Source organism: Rhinolophus sinicus, linkage group LG06 (genome assembly GCF_036562045.2).
Source record: "Rhinolophus sinicus isolate RSC01 linkage group LG06, ASM3656204v1, whole genome shotgun sequence".
Lineage (NCBI taxonomy): Eukaryota > Metazoa > Chordata > Mammalia > Chiroptera > Rhinolophidae > Rhinolophus > Rhinolophus sinicus.
This window is the reverse complement of record NC_133756.1, coordinates 162,572,274-162,590,669: the sequence shown is the minus strand read 5'-3', so window position 1 is coordinate 162,590,669 and position 18,396 is coordinate 162,572,274. Positions and strand designations below refer to the sequence as shown.

The window sequence follows — 18,396 nt, the reverse complement described above, 5'->3', positions numbered from 1 at the left end:
CGCTTTTCACCATGTCCATAGAAGGCCTCCTGAGGCCTCTCTGATTAAATCCTGTGCATATCCGCTTCTCCTTTCCTCCACCCTTTCAAGGGAACAAAGTGTTAAAATGTAACGTTCGGGACACGCACAGAGGTTAGTTTTTGTCCGTCCTCTGTCATTCTGTAACTGGTATAAATCAGGTGATACTTCCTAAGAGTCTTTAAATTAGCACAGTACACAACAGGGGAATGAAGGCATCCGAGGTTGGTCCTGTAGGACAGCACAAGTAGTTGGTGTCTAGGTGTGTCTAGGTGACGGGTGGTGACCATCCACAGGCGCTTTTGGGTCGGGGTAACTGCAACCCCGAGCAGGCTGGTGCTAGGGCTTCCCAAACACGGCTTTTGAACATCCTGGCGGTAGCCTGTGAAGTGTTAGCCGTTCATTTTCGTAGATAAAGGAATAGATCAGATGAATCCAGCCCAGGTCTGCCTGTACTCAACGCACAGGCAATCACGCTGATGCCCAGGAGACGCGGACCGGGCGTCTGCTCTGCTCTGCTGTGGTCGGGGGGAATCTTTGTCCTGGAAGCGCTTCCATTCTGGGAAAAGAAAGAAAGCAATAGGTGTCATGACAGAGTGCTCTGAGCTGTCATTAGCTGCCTCCAGAAACAGCCTTGAAGACCAGGTCTGGCGTAGGTGGGTCCCAGCCTGGACAAACCTTGACACATTCTTGACCTAACAGAGCCCAGAAGAACCCGCAGCAGCCTTTTCGGGTCAGACATAAAGGCCCAGAAGCGCTGTTTCAGCGGAGTTGTTAGATCACTTTGGAGGAATATTTGCGACCCGCCGTAACTCGAGCTTTCCTGCCTACTTAGTGTTCCCCTAAAAGTAAAGACCCAAGTGAGAGGCGACAGGCATTTACTTGAGAGCAGGAAGACAATAGCTGTTCGGGAAGCACTGGTTCAGGCAGAAGCCCGAATGGTGTTCCCACTGACAGTTACGGCGATTCTCTCGGTGCAGATAAGCTAACAGAGAGATGCTAATTCTACACAATGCTTTTAATTTTCAGTGTGGTAGGGTAGTCATAATACCTGCTTTCTTGTTTTCTGTGCAAGCAGTTCTTTGGGGCACAATGTTGCTTTAGGCCAAGTCCAAAGGTTATTTTGCCCTAAATTTTAACATTCTAGAGGTTTGAGGAATAAGACATGCAAGGCGGTTCCACTGGGATGGCAGCTCTGACTCCATTTTAAAGCGTCTCCGTTTATTTTATTTATTTATTTTTACATTAGCAATCTCATTTGTGTAAAGGGTGAAACGATGCCAGGTGGGCTGCCCACAGGACCCCCCCCACCAAGTGCTTCTCCAACAGCCTGGGGGAAGGGGCAGCCAGTGGGTGGGGCTTCTCTGCTCGGGGCACCTGGTCAGTCTCTCCTGGACACCCCCCAGTCGCCTGCTTTTTCAGGTCTCCTAGGGGACCACTGCAGAGAAAGTTCTGTTACCTTCGCCTTGGGGCTTAGATCCACACAGCAAACCTGAAACTTACCATCCTTTGTTGTTCAGGTTGAACAGAGGCTCAAATTATTCAGGATCGCATCCGACAAGCACCAGCACATGTACCGTCTCGCGATGACTGGCTCTGGGATCGACCGCCATCTCTTCTGCCTTTACGTGGTGTCCAAGTATCTGGCTGTCGAGTCCCCTTTCCTGAAGGAAGTAAGTTGTGGCTCCCTATGGCAGCTCCCTCAGGCTTAATTGGCCAAACCAAAACGTAGCGAATCAGTTGGACAGATTTTACAAATCGGAACTGGCTCATCAATTGGGTCCTGGGGGTTAAGCATCACTGTGGTGGAAAATGGGAGCTGCCGTTTTGGAGGCTGCATTTCTTCAATGCCCGGAATGTTTTGGGTCTGATTTCCTGTCCTGACCTAACTACCTGTAAATAATGTCCAGGGCATAGATAATAGTAAAATGTACTAAAACAACTAGGACGTGACAAGCTCTTGAGTATTTATCACCTTTGTTGTTAATAGAGTTTAAAGTTTATAAATTTTAATTTTTAGTAATGGCTGGCTGTGTTTAACAAGCAGCTTGAAAAATTCCTGAAAATTAGCAGCTGTCTGACCAGAGCTGGTACCATTCTGCTCCAGCACCCCCTCTCCCTTCCCCATCCCAAATCACTTAATGTAACACCACCTTTTCTGCTGGTGACACTGTTAGCTGGGGTTGCCCGTTGTACCCCCCCCCCCAATCTGGTGTCCTCATTGGCCCTATCCCTCTCCACAGGCCTTTCCCTGTGTCCCACCTGGGCTCCTCAGGGACAGAAAAGGATAGGATCAGGCAAAGTGTCACTGGGACATTTCCTTGTTTTACTACAGGTCTTATCTGAGCCTTGGAGATTATCAACCAGCCAGACCCCTCAGCAGCAGGTGGAGTTGTTTGATTTGCAGAGAAATCCGGAGTACGTGTCCAGTGGAGGGGGCTTTGGACCGGTAAGTGACCCAGCATCCGTGTACACAGAGCTGCCAGTCCCAGGGACAGGAAGTGCCAGTCTCAGCTCTGAGTGCTGTAAAGGAATGCCTGCCGATTAGTAATGCAGATGTTAACAGCAGTCTTGTATTTGCATGTTAGGAAGCACCCCCTTCACATCGTCTCATTTCCCGAGGTTAAGTTTCAACTTACTTTCTTCTGTAGGTTGCCGACGATGGTTATGGTGTGTCGTACATTTTGGTGGGAGAGAACCTCATCAATTTCCACATATCTTCCAAGTTCTCCAGCCCTGAGACAGTACGTACCAAAGTCCCCTTTTCTAAAGATAGGGTATTTTTAACCATTTCTTTTTTTAAAGGGAGCATACCCTTAGGTTGACAGAAAATTTCAGTGCAGTTATGTACTTTGACTTGGTTTGGACATTTTCACATTAATGAATTTTAAAATTCTCTTAACCTAGTTTTAAAGAAATTATCTTATTTGGTTGAAAATGTTTACGTTCGTGCGTGGCAGTGGTTTTAGGTCTCAGTGTTGGAGTGCTTGTGTAGCTTTCAGACTCTGTAACACTGGAGGGAGGACTAGGGTTAGTGTGTACACGCTAAGAAATACACGTGCGTGACGAAGCAGGGGTCCGTGGTGTTCTCTGTGAGGGAACACGTGCCCTTAGTGTGGCGCTCTTAACCCTCATATTTCTCTCCGTCCCGCATACCTTCCTAACAGACAGTGCCAAGTTCACTGCTTTTCCCCCCCCTTTTCTTGCCTCCCCCCACTCTGGTCAAAGCTGCTATTTCTCAGTCTAGTTGTGTGGGACACAGCTCCATGGCCCATGCTGGTGTTATGAGCCTTGCGCTCCACCCGGCTGAGGCAGTGGGTCGCCGCCGGTCCGATCGGCCACTCACAGCAGCTCACGGCAGCCCAGCTCCAGGAAGAGCCGTTGCTCACAATCTTAGCTGTAGAGGACGTAGCTCACTGGCCCACGTGGGAATCGAACCAGCGACCTCTGTGTTAGGAGCACGGCGCTCCAACCATCTGAACCACCCACCGAGTCGGCCCAAGTTCACTGTTAACAAAGGAGATTGGAATTCATTTACTGTGCCCTGTAATGCATTGTATGTATCGCATTGACAGTAGGGAGCGCTTCAGATCAACCCCCCCCACACACACACAGGCGCGTGACCAGTTATGTCTGTCAGCCCACAACGTTTCTCTCAATGATTAAGCCATGAAGTTGAAGCTTAGGGACTTTGGCAAATGGGTGTTCGTTGTTTGAGTCAGGTTCTAAGTGGAAAGGCCCGAAATGCGGGAATTGCCACGTTGTGATGTGCGTTTGCTTTTTGTTTCCCACGAAAGGATTCTCATCGCTTCGGGAAGCACCTGAAACAGGCAATGACCGATATCATCACTCTGTTCAGCGTCAGCTCCAATTCCAAAAAGTGATCCCCGTGAGAGCTGCTGTGAGGGAACATGAGCTCTTCTGACAAAAACCAAATGAAAAATAGCTGTTAGTCCTGATTATAGTTCAGGATGAAAAATTGCTCTAAAAATCTCAGACGTTTTCCTGCCATCGAGGGTGTGGTATTTTTTTTTTTTTTTTCCCTAGAACAGCAGACTGTCCACCACATGAAGTATAACCATCCTCCTTCCAGGCGGGTCCGAACTTCAGGAACATTTGATAAAGTGCCCCCCGAAAGTCTTCGCATCAACTTGGGTTTATTAAGGGATAAAAATATTGTTGAGCTCATTAAGATACTATTGGGGTTCTGACTTCACATGTGTTGGAAACGGAATTGTCGTACTTCCTCGGCCGTGACCGAATACCTGGTACTTACGGGCGTTTAACATTAGCAGCGTAGCATAAACATGTTTTGTTCAGAGAGGGAAGTATTCAGTTGGAGATGTTAACAGTTAATAGCTGCCACACATGTAACGCACTAACAGGACGCCGTGCTTTGGGAAACCGTTTCTGTCACCGTGCGTAACTGTTCTCATCTGGTCTGCTTGTGTGTGTTTGCCTTTCCAAGTCTGCCACGTCTTTAGTTTTCCTGACCTTGCGAGTCTTCAAAACCCAGTGCCTTAAAAACAGAAGGCCCTAAAATGTGAGGGAGACCATATGAAAGATTTATTTTCTGGTGAAGCCTTTAGGTGGAATAGTGGGTCTCTTACTCCCTTCTCAATGTCCTGAGTGAATAGTCCTAAATAGGCATTTTCCTGCGGTTTCCCCCACCCCTAGAAAGACCAGTTCTGTGAGGATAGCTATGCTGGCTTCCCCCATCAGTCTGTGGGGGTCAGAAATGGGGAACCAGGAGGAAATGATGGTCAAATACTATGTGTCTGGAGCATTCCCTGGAGAATAAAATATAATATGTGCCTCAGGTGTACTATGTACCCAAACTGACAACAAAGAGAACATAACGTTTGCCCCTGAGAAAAGAACAAAACTTGAGAAATAGGAAGGCGGACCTCAAAATGCTCAGGAGAGTGCAGCTTCTAATCCCACCTGGTAGAGAAGACCCACTATTTGCAGAAGCAATGGGGGTGGATGGAAACAGTGCACCCGGTCATCTCAGAGGCCAGCTGAAGTGTCACAGGTGATGGTGGCTGACTTGAACACAGCCTACCCTTCAGATGCGAGTGCCTTATCGAAAGACGGTGAGTGACCAAAAAGCAGTTATGCACTGAATCGTCTTCAGTATTTAATGTAGAAATAAAGGATCATGAAATGAAATACCCACTGTCTCTGGGCTGTAATGACAAGCTTAGCTGTCCATTTAAAGTTGTGTATTTATTATGTTGACCACTTTGTCCGAGTTGGGCTTGCTTCTGTGACAGTTCTGCACTCTGGTTACAATATGGGGCTGAGCTATTGGAGGAGAAAGAAGGTGCTTGCCACGAGCGCATGCATATTGTATTTATGTTGTAATGTAAAAATCCCACCTGAATGGGCCAAAGATTTTTTTTCCTTACATGCAAGAAATGAAAACAGACAAAAAAAATAAAATAAAACTAATAACAGCCATAGTCAGAATATCTCCTGTTCGTCTGTGGTACGTAGGAGCCCAGGAAGTGTGGGAGGAATAGCCCACTCTGCCTCAGGCAGGCGTGGCTGCCAATCCAAGCCCCATCAGTCACTGTCACAGCCACCTAAATCATGCATGATTGACCACTGACTGGTCTGTATTACCTAGCGTTCAAGTGTACACGTGTTAGCACTCAAACATATTTGGGCTTATCTCTCAGGTTTTCAGTGTTTCACATGTAATTGTTGCTAATCAGTGCAGTTGTCAATGCAATTTTTATATTCCTTAGAAGAAGGAAGAGTGGGTTTTTACTGTACATGTTGAAAGAAAGAGGTAAGAGTATTACGTATTTAATTTAATTCGGAACAAACCAGGGTGTTAATGGAGCTGTGGTTTGAATTTGTTATCTTGGACTGTCCGTTGCATGTAAATACAATATGCTCTTTCGGATGTAAATCTTAGAAATGCAGTTTGAATGTTGCCATTAATAAAAACATTAACCCCAGTCTGCCACAGTATTTGGTTCTCTCTTTTGTTCTGTTAAGAAGATTATAAGTCAGGTACCAAGCTCAGGCCTTTGGGACAAAGGTGAGAAACCAAAATATGCAGAAAGGCCTGGGGTTGGGCAGAGCGGAAGTCCCTGGATTTGTGTACCTGACTGAGAAGGGAAGGTGTGAAACAGCGCTGTGGATTTTCACTCTACATCCATTCATCCAGTCCCTTGCCCTGTGCCTAGAACAGTGCCTGACACATAGTAGATGCTCAGTAAATATCTGCTGGATGCATGAATTTAGTTTTCTCAAGTTCTTATTAAGCACCTATTGTGCGCTAAGTTCTGTTCTAGGCAATACTGTGGGGACCTCACCAGATTCTGACTGTGGATGGAGATCAGATTCCAGTGGGAGGAGGTAGAGAGCCAAGAGAACCAGTCAAAGGACTTCAAGTGTCCAAGGCAGAAGAGGGGCGTGGAGGGAGGGGTGGGGCAGGAGGAGAGGAGAGGAGCTGGCAGGGGAAGGAGGCTGATTTAGAAACAGGTTTGAGCTGAGACCTGAGTGACAAGACAGCTGGCTTTGGCCAATCCAGCAGGGCTGGAGAAGCATCTAGGAGCAGCAAGTGTTACAGAGGTTGCTGGCTTTTGATTCTCCCCGGCTTGGTGACGCAGCTTGGTGTCCAGGTGGCCATGCACACTGCATGTGATGTCTGACGCCTGGGAGTTGCCCAGTAAAGCTGTCTGCTGTGTGAATGGGGTTGATGTGCTCCCGTGGGCTAGTCGCTGTTTTTCACTTGGGCTTTTGGATTTACTAGCTACGTACCTTCTAGGACCCTACAGTTTGACAAGTTGCACTCAGCTCTGCCCCTGAACTTGGCAGATTTAAACATGACGTGATTAATCCAGCCATAAAATGAGAGTAAAGCCATCTACACACACACACACACACACACACAGCAAATCTTGGGGAAAGGGCTGAAAAGACTTCAAAGGGACCCCCTCTGTGAAAGGCATCGATTGGGAGTGGCATGGTGCTCAAGGGACCATCAGTTTTATCTGTGATATGTAAATATTTCCGTAGGAGGGTTTATGTTTGTATAATTCAAGAAAAAAGCTACCTTAGTTTCACGTGAAGAAGCCAACAGAGCTTTCTCTGGAGTCCTGCCCTGTAGCTCACAGGGACAGAAAGTGAATTCTCAAAGAAGTTGACTTCAAGTCAAGTATGTTTGTAATGAACTAGTTACCAGGAATATATTTGAGGCCACTCACATGACAGGAAAATTCCAGTGGTGATAGTTTATTCTTTTAAACTCAACTTTAATGTCTCAGAATAATTGTTCAGATGAGGAGGTCCTAGCACACTTACGGCTGGGCCTTAAATTTGGAAATTCTCAACGTCACATTGTCTTGGGATTTCTTTTGTTTTTATTGTTCACTTTTTATTCTTGCAGTTTCTTGAATGCAAACATGTACGGCTAAATAGTACTACACAGTGTCGCTGTATCTTGGTTACTACTGCTTGGAAAGTATGACATTTTAAACATGAGATTAGGAAGCTGATGTTTTACATTTTAATTTCACCCGAGCACAGGAAACAAGACTTGAGTCACAGGTGCCAGGAAGCGCCCCTGACCCCGGCGCCATCCCCGGTTACCTCTCCACTCGCTGGGTCGCATTGGCAGGTCAGGGCCGACGCCCTAAGCGAGCGTTCACCTCCTTGCTCGACACGCAGTGTTTACCTTTGCTTCGGTGACGGGTGGATTTAGCTCACGCCCCACCCGAAGCGTTAGGTCACCGTTGGTTGTACTCGTTACTTTCGCGTCTTGGCCCCCTCCCCTCCCCTCTAACCTCAGTCGTTACCGTCGGGTCGTTTATGTTCGACTGGGGACGTGCGGTTTCCAGCGACACATCCCAAGCTCCCGCACCGGGGACGTGGAGCGTGTACTTGGCGGGGAATCTGCCTGAGCAAGTCTCCGGCCCTGCGTCCAGCCACGGGGCTCCCTGCCTGGCTGTGTCCTGTGGCGCTCGGGAGCAGAGAGGGGGTTTTAAAGACTGAAATAAGAAGTCAAGCCAGGGAGTCCCAGCAGCGCGGCATCACTGCTCTGGGGCCTCAGTTTCCCCCCGAGCCTGGAGCTGCCGCGCCCAGGGGTGTTCTCTGCCCACCTCCACGCGACAGCCAGCCCCAGGCCCCGGCCTGCTGTCCGCGCGCCCCCCTGTCACCGGCCCCGCCTCCTCCGCGTGCTGCTCACACGCCCTCGCCTGCGACGCCCTCACACTACCGGACACCGCCCGTCAAGTTCCACCCACCCCCGCGCGTCCTTCCGTCCCCCGCGCGCCCCGCCCCTCCCGCGCGCCCCGCCCCCGCCGCGCGCTCCTCGCTCCAGGCCCCGCCCCCGCCGCGCGCTCCTCGCTCCAGACCCCGCCCACTGCCCCGCGCCCCGCCTCACCAACCCGCCCCTGTTCCAGGCCCCGCCCACCCCGCCAACCGCTAACTGCCGCACCTGCGCTTGTTGCTCCGGGAGCCCCAGGTAGGTCCCTCTGACCAGGGCTGACGCAGCACCCCGCCTGGACCCCAGCCGCCGTCGGGTCTCCCCCGGCCCCGGGACCGGTCTCTGGTCTGCAGGAGGGAGAGGGGACGGTGGGCCCTTAGCCTCGAGGGGGCAGTGGGAACCCCTGGTCAGCACCTCGGGGGCGGCGGGACCCTCTGTCCGGCCCGTGGCGGGAGCGGCGGGACCCTCTGTCCGGCCCGTGGCGGGGGCGGCGGGACCCTCTGTCCTGCCCGTGGCGGGAGCGGCGGGACCCTCTGTCCGGCCCGTGGCTGGAGCGGCGGGACCCTCTGTCCGGCCCGTGGCGAGGGCGGCGGAACCCTGTGGTCGGCCCGTGGGAGGGGGCGGTGGGACCGTCTGTCCGGCCGGAGGCGGGGGCGGCGGGACCGTCTGTCCGGCCCGTGGCGGGGGCGGCGGGACCCTCTGTCCGGCCCGTGGCGGGAGCGGCGGGACCCTCTGTCCGGCCCGTGGCGAGGGCGGCGGGACCCTGTGGTCGGCCCGTGGGAGGGGGCGGTGGGACCGTCTGTCCGGCCGGAGGCGGGGGCGGCGGGACCCTCTGTGCGGCCGGAGGCGGGGGCGGCGTTACCCTCTGTGCGGCCCTTCGGAAACAGCCGGAGGCCCTCCCCTCAGCCCGTGGGCGGGGGTGGGGGCGGTGTCCGCTTCATCTGGCTGAGTCTTTGCAGGTGCGCGGCTCGGCGATCCGGCCTGGAGCAGGGTGCGAGGTGACGCCCCGCGCGAAGTCGGGTCAGTGGTCATGGAAGAAGCCACCCTGCTTGACGGAATGTCCAGCCCGGAGGATGAGATCGTGCACGACCTGTTCGGCGCGGAGAGTCAGTTTGTCTCCGAAAACGTGCCCCTGAAAGCCCCGGTGGCTGTGAAGGCCGAGGAAGACGAGTTCCACGTGTTACAAGACGCGTACCTGAGCCCCGCACACCCCAAAGAGCCCCTCCTGCATGCGTTCAACCCCCCGCTGAACGTGAACTGCAATGATAAAGACAAAGTCGAGCTCCTGGTGGATGAAAACGAGGAGCAGGAAATGCTCGGGGAGTATCCGAGTCTCCCTGAGCTCAACCCCCTGGAGGACACCGTTCTTCCCGCCGCCGCGCCACCGCCGCCGCCAGCTTACAACGTCCACTTCCTGTCCTCCCTGCTCACCCCTCACAGGAGTCCTGCCGTCGTGCCCCTGGGCACCTGGGCACGGGAAGGAGCCGCCCACCCCGGTGTCCGGGTGATTCCAGTAAGATCCGCGTGGGAAATAGGCACAGTACTCCTTCACCCCTCTCCCACTAGGGACGTGAGACTGCGGTCTGCAGCAAGATCTCCCTCCACAAGCGTTTCTCCTGTACCAGTAGCATCCCTGCTTGGATCTCACATATTCCAAACAGGGTGCATCCCTTTGTAATTCGAGATGCCATTCTACCTGGAGGTGAATTATGTCCTGGGTCCCTGGTTCAAACTGGGCCTAAACCCTGCAGACCACATACAACAAGCAAGTGTGTTAACCTTGCACCGCTGCTATCACGGCTTTAGGAAAGGATCTCTGTTTATGTTGGAGGAACTAGTGTCTGTGAAAACAAATGCAGTGTGATTGAGTTCTCGTTTTTGCATTTAATTTTCCTCCTCCCCCTTTCGATTTATAAGGCTTGTAACCCACAGCTAACACGGGTGTTTGGTGAGCCTTGAAATCAACACATTAGAGCTCCCCTGTACTATCCAGTGATGGTTCTTCAAGTATGTGTGATAGAAGTCAGTACATTCTTGCTCATTCTCAGCTAAGTACTCTCTCCTTTGCTATGAAAAATCACTGGTCATTTTCTGCTTTGTTCTTGCTTAAACAAAACAAATCCATTTTTAATGGAAGCAGAGGATCCCAAGGAAATATATGCTGGCTCCCCAAAGGATCTAGTTCAGAAAACTAGATGACTCAGCCATAAAATCATTCTAATAAGTCATAAATGATGCCTTTGTGGAACCTTTTGAGGTGTTGCGGAGGTGGCCGGGCCCTGACTTGGTGTATATGAGCCACAGCGGCGCGATCTTGGATTTCCGCTCCCTGGTTAGCACAATGTCTGCTCTTTAGTGTGAAGGAAAGGCTGGGGCCTCCGCCATCCTGGGGGTTTGATGGAGAGGAACCTCAGAGTATGGCTTCCCCCCAACCTTCCCCAGTGCCGAGGTCTCTCTCAGAACCTGTTCAAGTGGCTTCAGATGTCAGCTATCCATTTGCTGCCAGGTCCAACGTGTCAGGTCCTAGCATGGCTCCCTTAAAATCACCATCTTTTTCGAAGGACCCACCTGTGCTCTGTAACAGGCAGCTAGGCAGGTGGAGGTTAAGGAGGGCAAGGGACGATGCACAGTGTGGGATGACTGGGTTTTAATCCCCCTTCCAGTCTTACCAAATTGAAAAGGCACCCCAATTTTCAGGCCCTCAGTTGTGATAGTAATTTTTTTAACTGAGACTTTTTTTTTTCCCCTTTAATCCCATTGATTTTTAGTAATGTCACTGGTGTTGCTCCCAGTTTTTTGGTCATTTTGTTGGTGTGCCATTGAGTTGACAGTTGGTGTAGAGGACTCTTCAAAACAAAGCTGGTCGGCTCTTCCTTACCCTCACTGCTTTGTAATAATTATTGTCCTACTATTCAATCAGGAAAGTGCTACTATTTAATTATAAATATTACTACCAACACCTTCTAAGTTACATTCTAAGTGTTACTAAAACATCAGCTGGGATTCCAGGCTTCTTGAGGAAGAAGCAAACAATGGACCAGAACATTTCATACGACCTAATGAGCGTGCTCTAAGAACGGTGACACAGGGTCAGCGTGTCAGCAGGTGTTAGGAAGGCCCACGAGGCTGCCAGGTCCATAGGAGCAGGGCTGTCGAACAGCCCCAGGTGACCTGCCTGGGAACCTGCTCAGTTACTTAGCCCACAACACGAGCTCCACATCGAGAGCACGGCTGCACCCCTCACGGGCAGGTGGTTTGGATCCTTGAGGTCCTCAGTCCCTAGTGAGGCTTGTCAGGTGCCTTGTTGCCCCGTGGGGAGAGTAGTTGTGAGGAAGAGAGGCTCTGAGGTCAGGGTGCTCTTTGCTTTAGAAATGTAGCTTCTACAGGAATTTATTATGCACCTGCCAAACCCAGTGTCCACAATGTGACTTCTCAAATGACAATTGCTTTTTAAGGTTGAACTAAAGGAAGGCGGTGGCACGATCACAAGTAACAATCCGGAGGAAGCAAATCAGCAGAGCCGTCTTGCCCAGGAACCGTCGTGCAAGTTCCCCGCATCCCAGGAAGCAGAGGAGGCCTCAGGCTGCTCTCATAAGGACTCTAATCCGATGGTAATTACGCCAAAGGACATGGGACTGACTGACATTGCGTTACTACGGTTTGACCCTCATCAGTACTAAGTCGGCAGCAATGGGTATTTCAGTCATTGTTTTTCATTCAGTTTAAATGGTGAATCACATTTTGGTTGTCTCGTCTATCAAGAGGGGCCTAATCAGAGCCTTTCTCTTAGTCCTTTCACCTCCAAGATTCTCATTTCTACTGATCGGGGCAAACCAAGCAAAGACGAGGACCTCTGAACTTTTAGGATGGTGGCCACGTGTCATGTCAGTCCGCACAGACTCAGGTCTGCCCAGCGATGGGCAGGCAGCTGAGCCCTGTAGTCTGGCCTGTGGCTGGAGGCCAGAGGCTGCCGCAAACTCCTAGTGAGACCCAGTAACACTCGGATAGGAGAGGTGATCACGGACATTTGTGGCTTATGGGATATTGTGGCACGTTTGTAATTCCTCTAATCCTCTTATCAACTCTGTAGGGTGGGCATTCTCTTTATCTCCATTTTTTTTTAAGATTAATTATTTTATTTTATTGGGGAATATTGTTGGGGAACAGTGTGTTTCTCCAGGGCCCATCTGCTCCAAGTCGTTGTCCTTCAATCTAGTTGTGGAGGGCGCAGCTCAGCTCCAAGTCCAGTTGCCGTTTTCAATCTTTAGTTGCAGGGGGCGCAGCCCACCATCCCATGCGGGAATTGAACCGTCAGCCTTGTTGAGAGCTTGCACTCTAACCAACTGAGCCATCCAGCCGCTCCTTTATCTCTATTTTAATGATAAGAGAACAGAGATGTTACTAGTGTGCTTATAAGTGATGCTTCCCAGACTTCAGATCTTAGTAGTAAGGACTGGAAAGCAGGGAGCCTGGGACTCTGGCTGAAAGAATTCTTTTAGCAGAGAGCTGAGATTGCTTTTTCCGAAACAGCTTTTATTCTGAGCAAGGAGGCCTTTGCTGTAAGGCATGCACTTGACTGGGAAATACTTGAAAATGCACCCACCGCAAACTCTGGCGTCACTGTGGTGTACGCCAGCACTTGCCTCTGCCTACGGTTCTGCTCAGGCCCACGGGTTCTGAGAGCAGAGTTTTTCCAGGACACGGGGACCAGGCGAGCACGATGAGACCTCTTTCCGTTACACCAGACTATGGAGGGATGTCAGCTTCTCCCAGGAAGGGCAGGGCAGAGCCAGGGTCTGCAGTAGACAGAGGTAGGAGAGTCCACTCTGAGCCCTTCTCTCAGTTGCGTGTGTGTATGTGGGGGGAGGGTACACTTCATCCTCCAAATACAAATACAATTCCAGTCAAACATGAATGCTGGCTTCTTACCAATGTCAGGATGAGCTGAATGTCGGACGCAGTGCTCAGCAGCCCCTCATTAACACAGGCTCTATGTATGTTATTTTGGTAACATCGTGTTCAGACTGAATCCAGGTTGTTCCAAGGTCTGTGCCTGAGAAGCCGCAGCCCAAAAAACACACCAGTGGCTGTGCGAGACAGGTTTATTGAGACTTACTGCCTGGGGAGAGTCTCTGGTGGCAGCTGCCAGAGGGGTAGTGATCCACCCACAGGTGGAGAAGAAGCAAGGTTACATGGACACAGCAAACAAAGCGTTCTCTGGGATAAATCATCCCGGCGCCTGCACGCCGGCTTCCGTGCACACAGGTCCCAAGCAGCTGGAGACGTTGACTGCCGGCCAGCTCATCTGCCTCTATGCATGGATCCTTTATGCTTATTTGGGTTTTCCTGTCTAGGAAACCCCAAGGCAACCTAAAGGCAGAAACCACAGCTTCTGTGGGTATTTGTGGTTTTACCGTCACAATTGGAAGCTGCGTGTGGCTAGAAACCATGGCTTCTCTTGCATTTGTATCATGCCTCAGGCCTGCACCCAGGGAGGGCTCCGCCTGTGCTGCTCTTGACTGATGGACTCACCTGGCTCGCTAAGGGTTTATTTATGGTCGGAATCCAGCTAGGTGATCTGAGAGTTCTAGTCAGGCCCTGGAAGACTGACATGGCTTCTTAGAATTTTCCAGTTCTTCGATTAACCTTTCTAAATTGTACTTGTAGGCAATAAAATTAATGGGCATAAAAATAAATCCCACTTGTTAGAGAAGGTCCAAGATGGCTGATTAGTGAAAACATTAAAAAAAAAAAATCCCCCGTGTTAAATAATAACATGTGCGTGTGGCAGGAAAGAACAAGCATCATAAAGTGAAAGATTATTCTAAGTACGTGACCAGTTACAGACATACAGTCAGAGGATGGAGTCTTTCTTAGAGTTAAATGGATCTGACCAGGGCGGGGTCGGCGGATGGACATGGTCTGCACTCACGTAGGCCGTGGAGAGAGGGACGGTGAGGGACACTCGCTCACGTGCGGTCACCTGTGTCTCGCCCTCCACCTCAGCGGCCAGACGCTGGCGGGCACTTTGTCCGCACGCTGACCATCGCACACACATGTCCCTGCAGGGACAGAGCTCTCAGAACAGGTCTGCAGGGTTCCGTTTTCCATTAAAACTGAAATTCCGGATTGAAGCTGTGTTCGCAGGCTCAAGTTTATTTTGGTTCATATTCCTGGATGTCTTTTTAAAATGCAACCTGATCATTATTTTCCATTTTAGGTGATATGTCAGTTGAAAGGGGGCACACAAATGCTGTGTATAGACAATTCTGGCACAAGAGAACTGAAAACACTCCATTTGGTTTCTCAGTATCAAGACCAAAATGATTATCCACAGTCAGGTACAAAGTAAATTAAGTAATTATTTCATATATATAAGCTGGGAAGCGAATGTGTTTGGCTTTGTACATGGAGTTAAAGTGAAATAGGCAGGCAATTTGCAAACTTCATAGCCCGTTTTAGTGAACTAAGAATAGAAAACAATATCTTTACAGACTAATTTATGTACACTGCATTGCCTGTCCCATACCCATGGACAGCTGCCCTCTACGTCTGTGAGCTGCAGAGAGCGTTGTGATCCTAACAGGTGACCATTCATACCAACAAGAGGGTGTGCTTGGAGGTGCCTGGGCTGAAACAGCAACCTTTCCCAGATTGGGTGGGCAGTTGACTGATCAGGTATAAACTAAATTTTAATGTAAACATTTTTGTGTGATCAGTGAGAACTGTCACTGCTTTAATCACCATGAGGTCTGAAATAACTATATTAAATGCTGATTTAAACTGTCACAATAGCAATAAATGACACCTAAGTGCTTGACTATACTGAAATGCCTTATGAATGATTAAAGAAAGATTAAATGGCATTTTAAGGATTATGTTTACAGAAGTTAGACACCAATTCCTGGAAACTGGGCATCTCTATGTGGACATAGATGTCACTGTGCTACTTTAACTCCTGGGTTAACTAGAATACTTCATTGCCAGATGATTCACTGACCTTGCCAATAGTTTAAATCAACAGTAAACCCAGATGTCATTTCAATGGACCTTTGGAGTCCAGGGCAAAAAGGAAGATTGTGACTCCTGTTGTATCCTGGCAGTTTCCTTATCCAGGGACAGATAAAATGCCTCCAAGACATTTCCTTTTCCTAAAACGCAGACGCTGACACCAGTTGGGCCTTTGGCTACACAGCAGCCGTGGATTTTCTGGCTCTGTTCCCTGTAGGTCAGAGCTGCATCTGACCGTCAACACAGGCAGGGGAGGGTTTTCCCTATTCCTGGTGCACGGCAAATTCTAATGCCTTAGGACCTACAGACAAAGAGGTTTATATAATGCTCCCCAAATCTGTCACTTTGTCATATAATCATAACTCCTCTGCCCAGATATTTGGTATGTTGTGAACATATTAAATATCACCATAAAATAAATGCATGCAGTTACCTCAAAGGATGCGTAAGCCTGGAGCAGGAAGTGTGTCCATCCAGCTGGGTGACTCAGGAGACTAAGACACATCTCTCCTTCCACTTGGATTCATGAACATGGAGGTTCACAGGCCCTTCTTGTCTCAGGAATGTTTTTCACTGCACCCTTAGGCCAAAGAAATACCTGTCTCGATTCTAGTGGTTAAGCAGTTTGGTCCAAATGGCTAATAAGTATTTACAGCCTAACAACTTAGTATCCAGTAGAAAAAAAAGAATACACTTAAATTGGAGGTAGTTCACATGATGTCCAACAGATGTCGCTGTGCTTTCTTTGAAAATGCAAACTGGCCAGCTGGGCCCTCCAGGTTGTAAGTTTAAACTGGGTGGTCACAGCTGGACACTCCAGGGCACCTTGGCTCACAGTTTGGGAACCTGGGTACTGGCTGCATTTTTTAGCTCAGGTTAAGTAGCATTATGACAAAGGAAAAGGATGGAATATAAAAAAAGTCCATTGACCCAAAAGGTTTTCTAGAATAAAAATAGGAACAGGAGATCAGGATAAGTTTAAATGACTTTGCACATGATAATTCCATAATACATTTTCATGTTTGTACTTTCTTCCATGTGCAGGTGAAAGAGGGACACTATATAGTATCAATTAATTTTAATTGTCTTTCTTACAGATGCCCCCAAACCAGTGACTGCTTTAGTAGGAAGGTTTCTGCCAGTACCAGCAAAATTAAATCTCATTACACAACAAGTAAGTCATCGTTTTAGTAAAACAAAATATAATTGCGGGTGGCTGGTTAGCTCAGTTGGTTAGAGCGTGGTGCTGATAGCAGCAAGGTTGTCGGTTCAATCCCCGCATGGGCCACTGTGAGCTGCGCCCTCCTTTAAAAAAAAAAATATATATATATATATATATATACACACTCATATATATATACACACACACATATGTATATATATGGGCATTACTGTCTCTTGAGATTTCGATTGTCAAAGTTGGAATTACTCAGGAAACATAATTTAGCCTCCATATAAAAATCAGCAGTGAAACATTTAGCAGGTATTCCACTATGTCAGGCTCCGTGGGAGGAATGGGGTGAGTCTCAGACGTGGTCCTTGGCCAGACAGCACCTGTGTCTGTGAAAGTGTCTCGTGCTTTCCTGCAGCCCCCAGACCACCATTCTGCCCCATCTGCTGGACATGCCCCTGCGGTCCTGCCATCAGCACTTAGAACCACTTGATCTAGACTGTCCCTTACCTTCCTCACTGCTATGGAAATGCTTCTTTAACGTTTAAAATGCTTTTATGATTATACTACAGCATGCATATCTTCAGTATAATTATAAGACTAATGTGCTCTTTTCCCTAAGTCTTGATATCAAACGTCACCTCCCAGAAGAGCCTGTGATGCCCCCTGTACGCAGCTGGTCACTGCCACAGGGCCTGTCTCGTTGTCTGCCCCACGCGACCACTGTTTTGTGTTTGGGGGTTTGCTTGTTTGTGTATATCCATCCCGGGAATGCCAGCCCCACAGGAGCGGGGATCTGGTGAGTCTCACCTGTCTCTGTTGCCTGAGAACTGCAGCAAAGCCTGGCGCGCACAGGGCATCGCTCCCCCTTCAACAGGGCACTCGTTACATTAGTGAGTGAGCGTGAAGTGAACCCCCAAAACAAAACACAACTCCACCCTTGTGCCCCTTACATTTTCACATGAAAGACACAGAATAAGCAAATCTAGCACTTCCTTGCCAGACCCTCAGTCTGTATGATGTCCGACAAATAGGTTCATGAACTCACCCTAGAACAAGTGCTAGATACCTCATTGCTGAATATCACTACAGTCACCTTCAAAGTCCTCCCCTTGGGAAGCTGTGCACCAACGCCAGTGCCTAGTCCACCCTTAAAAACAATTTTTGAACGCTTTTTCTGGAATGGCCATCAGAGCTGTCGTTGTATTACCCTTGATGTCCTGAATGTCATCGAAATATCTTCTTTCAATATTTCCTTTATCTTCGGGTAAAGAAAGAAGTCATTGGGGCCAGATCAGGTGAGTAGGGAGGGGGTTCCAATACAGTTATTTGTTTACTGGCTAAAAACTCCCTCACAGACAGTGCTGTGAGAGCTGGTGCATTGTCGTGATGCAAGAGCCATGAATTGTTGGCGAAAAGTTCAGGTCGTCTAACTTTTTCAGGCAGCCTTTTCAGCGCTTCCAAATAGTAAACTTGGTTAACTGTTTGTCCAGTTGGCACAAATTCATAATGAAGAATCCCTCTGATATCAAAAAAGGTTAGCAACATTGTTGCAACAAGTTCCGGAACTTATTTGTCAGGCCTGGTATGTTCTTCAGAGCCTCGCTACTCAGTGTGGCTCATGGAGTGGGAACATGAGCGTCGCCTGGGAGCTACTTAGAAATGGGGCTCTGGAGCCAACCCCAGACTCGCTGGGCAGAACCTGCATCTTAGTGAGCTGCCCAGGTGACGTGACCAGAGCCTGCCTGAGGCTTCACGTGCATCTCCCTCGGGTGGCCACACACTGCTGGAGAAAAGCCTGGCTTCTAGCACAAAGCTGCTCTGGCATTACCGCTACGTAGTACCTGGAAGACAGCTGGCTCTCTTTCTCTGCTTAACTTTGGGGCTAAATAAGCAAAGGGGAACATTGTTCCTGCTTTATGCAAAAAGTTGCCTCGGCTCTGAGAACTGTGAAATGCTTTCTCCAAAAGAG

The 18,396-nt window shown here is 49.3% G+C and overlaps 2 protein-coding genes across 2 annotated transcripts in view; both read left to right on the top strand.

Moving 5' to 3' along the window:
* Nucleotides 1-5,990, top strand: part of CPT1A (carnitine palmitoyltransferase 1A) — a 57,016-nt gene extending 51,026 nt beyond the window's left edge. Inside the window, exons 16-19 of the mRNA XM_074336847.1 lie at nucleotides 1,539-1,691; nucleotides 2,354-2,467; nucleotides 2,670-2,762; nucleotides 3,816-5,990. Coding sequence (XP_074192948.1) covers nucleotides 1,539-1,691; nucleotides 2,354-2,467; nucleotides 2,670-2,762; nucleotides 3,816-3,902 — 447 coding nt within the window. The 3' untranslated portion in view covers nucleotides 3,903-5,990. The remainder of the gene's footprint in view (nucleotides 1-1,538; nucleotides 1,692-2,353; nucleotides 2,468-2,669; nucleotides 2,763-3,815) is intronic.
* Nucleotides 5,991-8,460: 2,470 nt separating this feature from the next.
* Nucleotides 8,461-18,396, top strand: part of TESMIN (testis expressed metallothionein like protein) — a 34,881-nt gene continuing 24,945 nt past the window's right edge. The window contains exons 1-5 of the mRNA XM_074336845.1: nucleotides 8,461-8,500; nucleotides 9,202-9,755; nucleotides 11,698-11,853; nucleotides 14,463-14,583; nucleotides 16,351-16,427. Of these exons, the coding sequence (XP_074192946.1) occupies nucleotides 9,273-9,755; nucleotides 11,698-11,853; nucleotides 14,463-14,583; nucleotides 16,351-16,427 (837 nt within the window). The 5' untranslated portion in view covers nucleotides 8,461-8,500; nucleotides 9,202-9,272. The remainder of the gene's footprint in view (nucleotides 8,501-9,201; nucleotides 9,756-11,697; nucleotides 11,854-14,462; nucleotides 14,584-16,350; nucleotides 16,428-18,396) is intronic.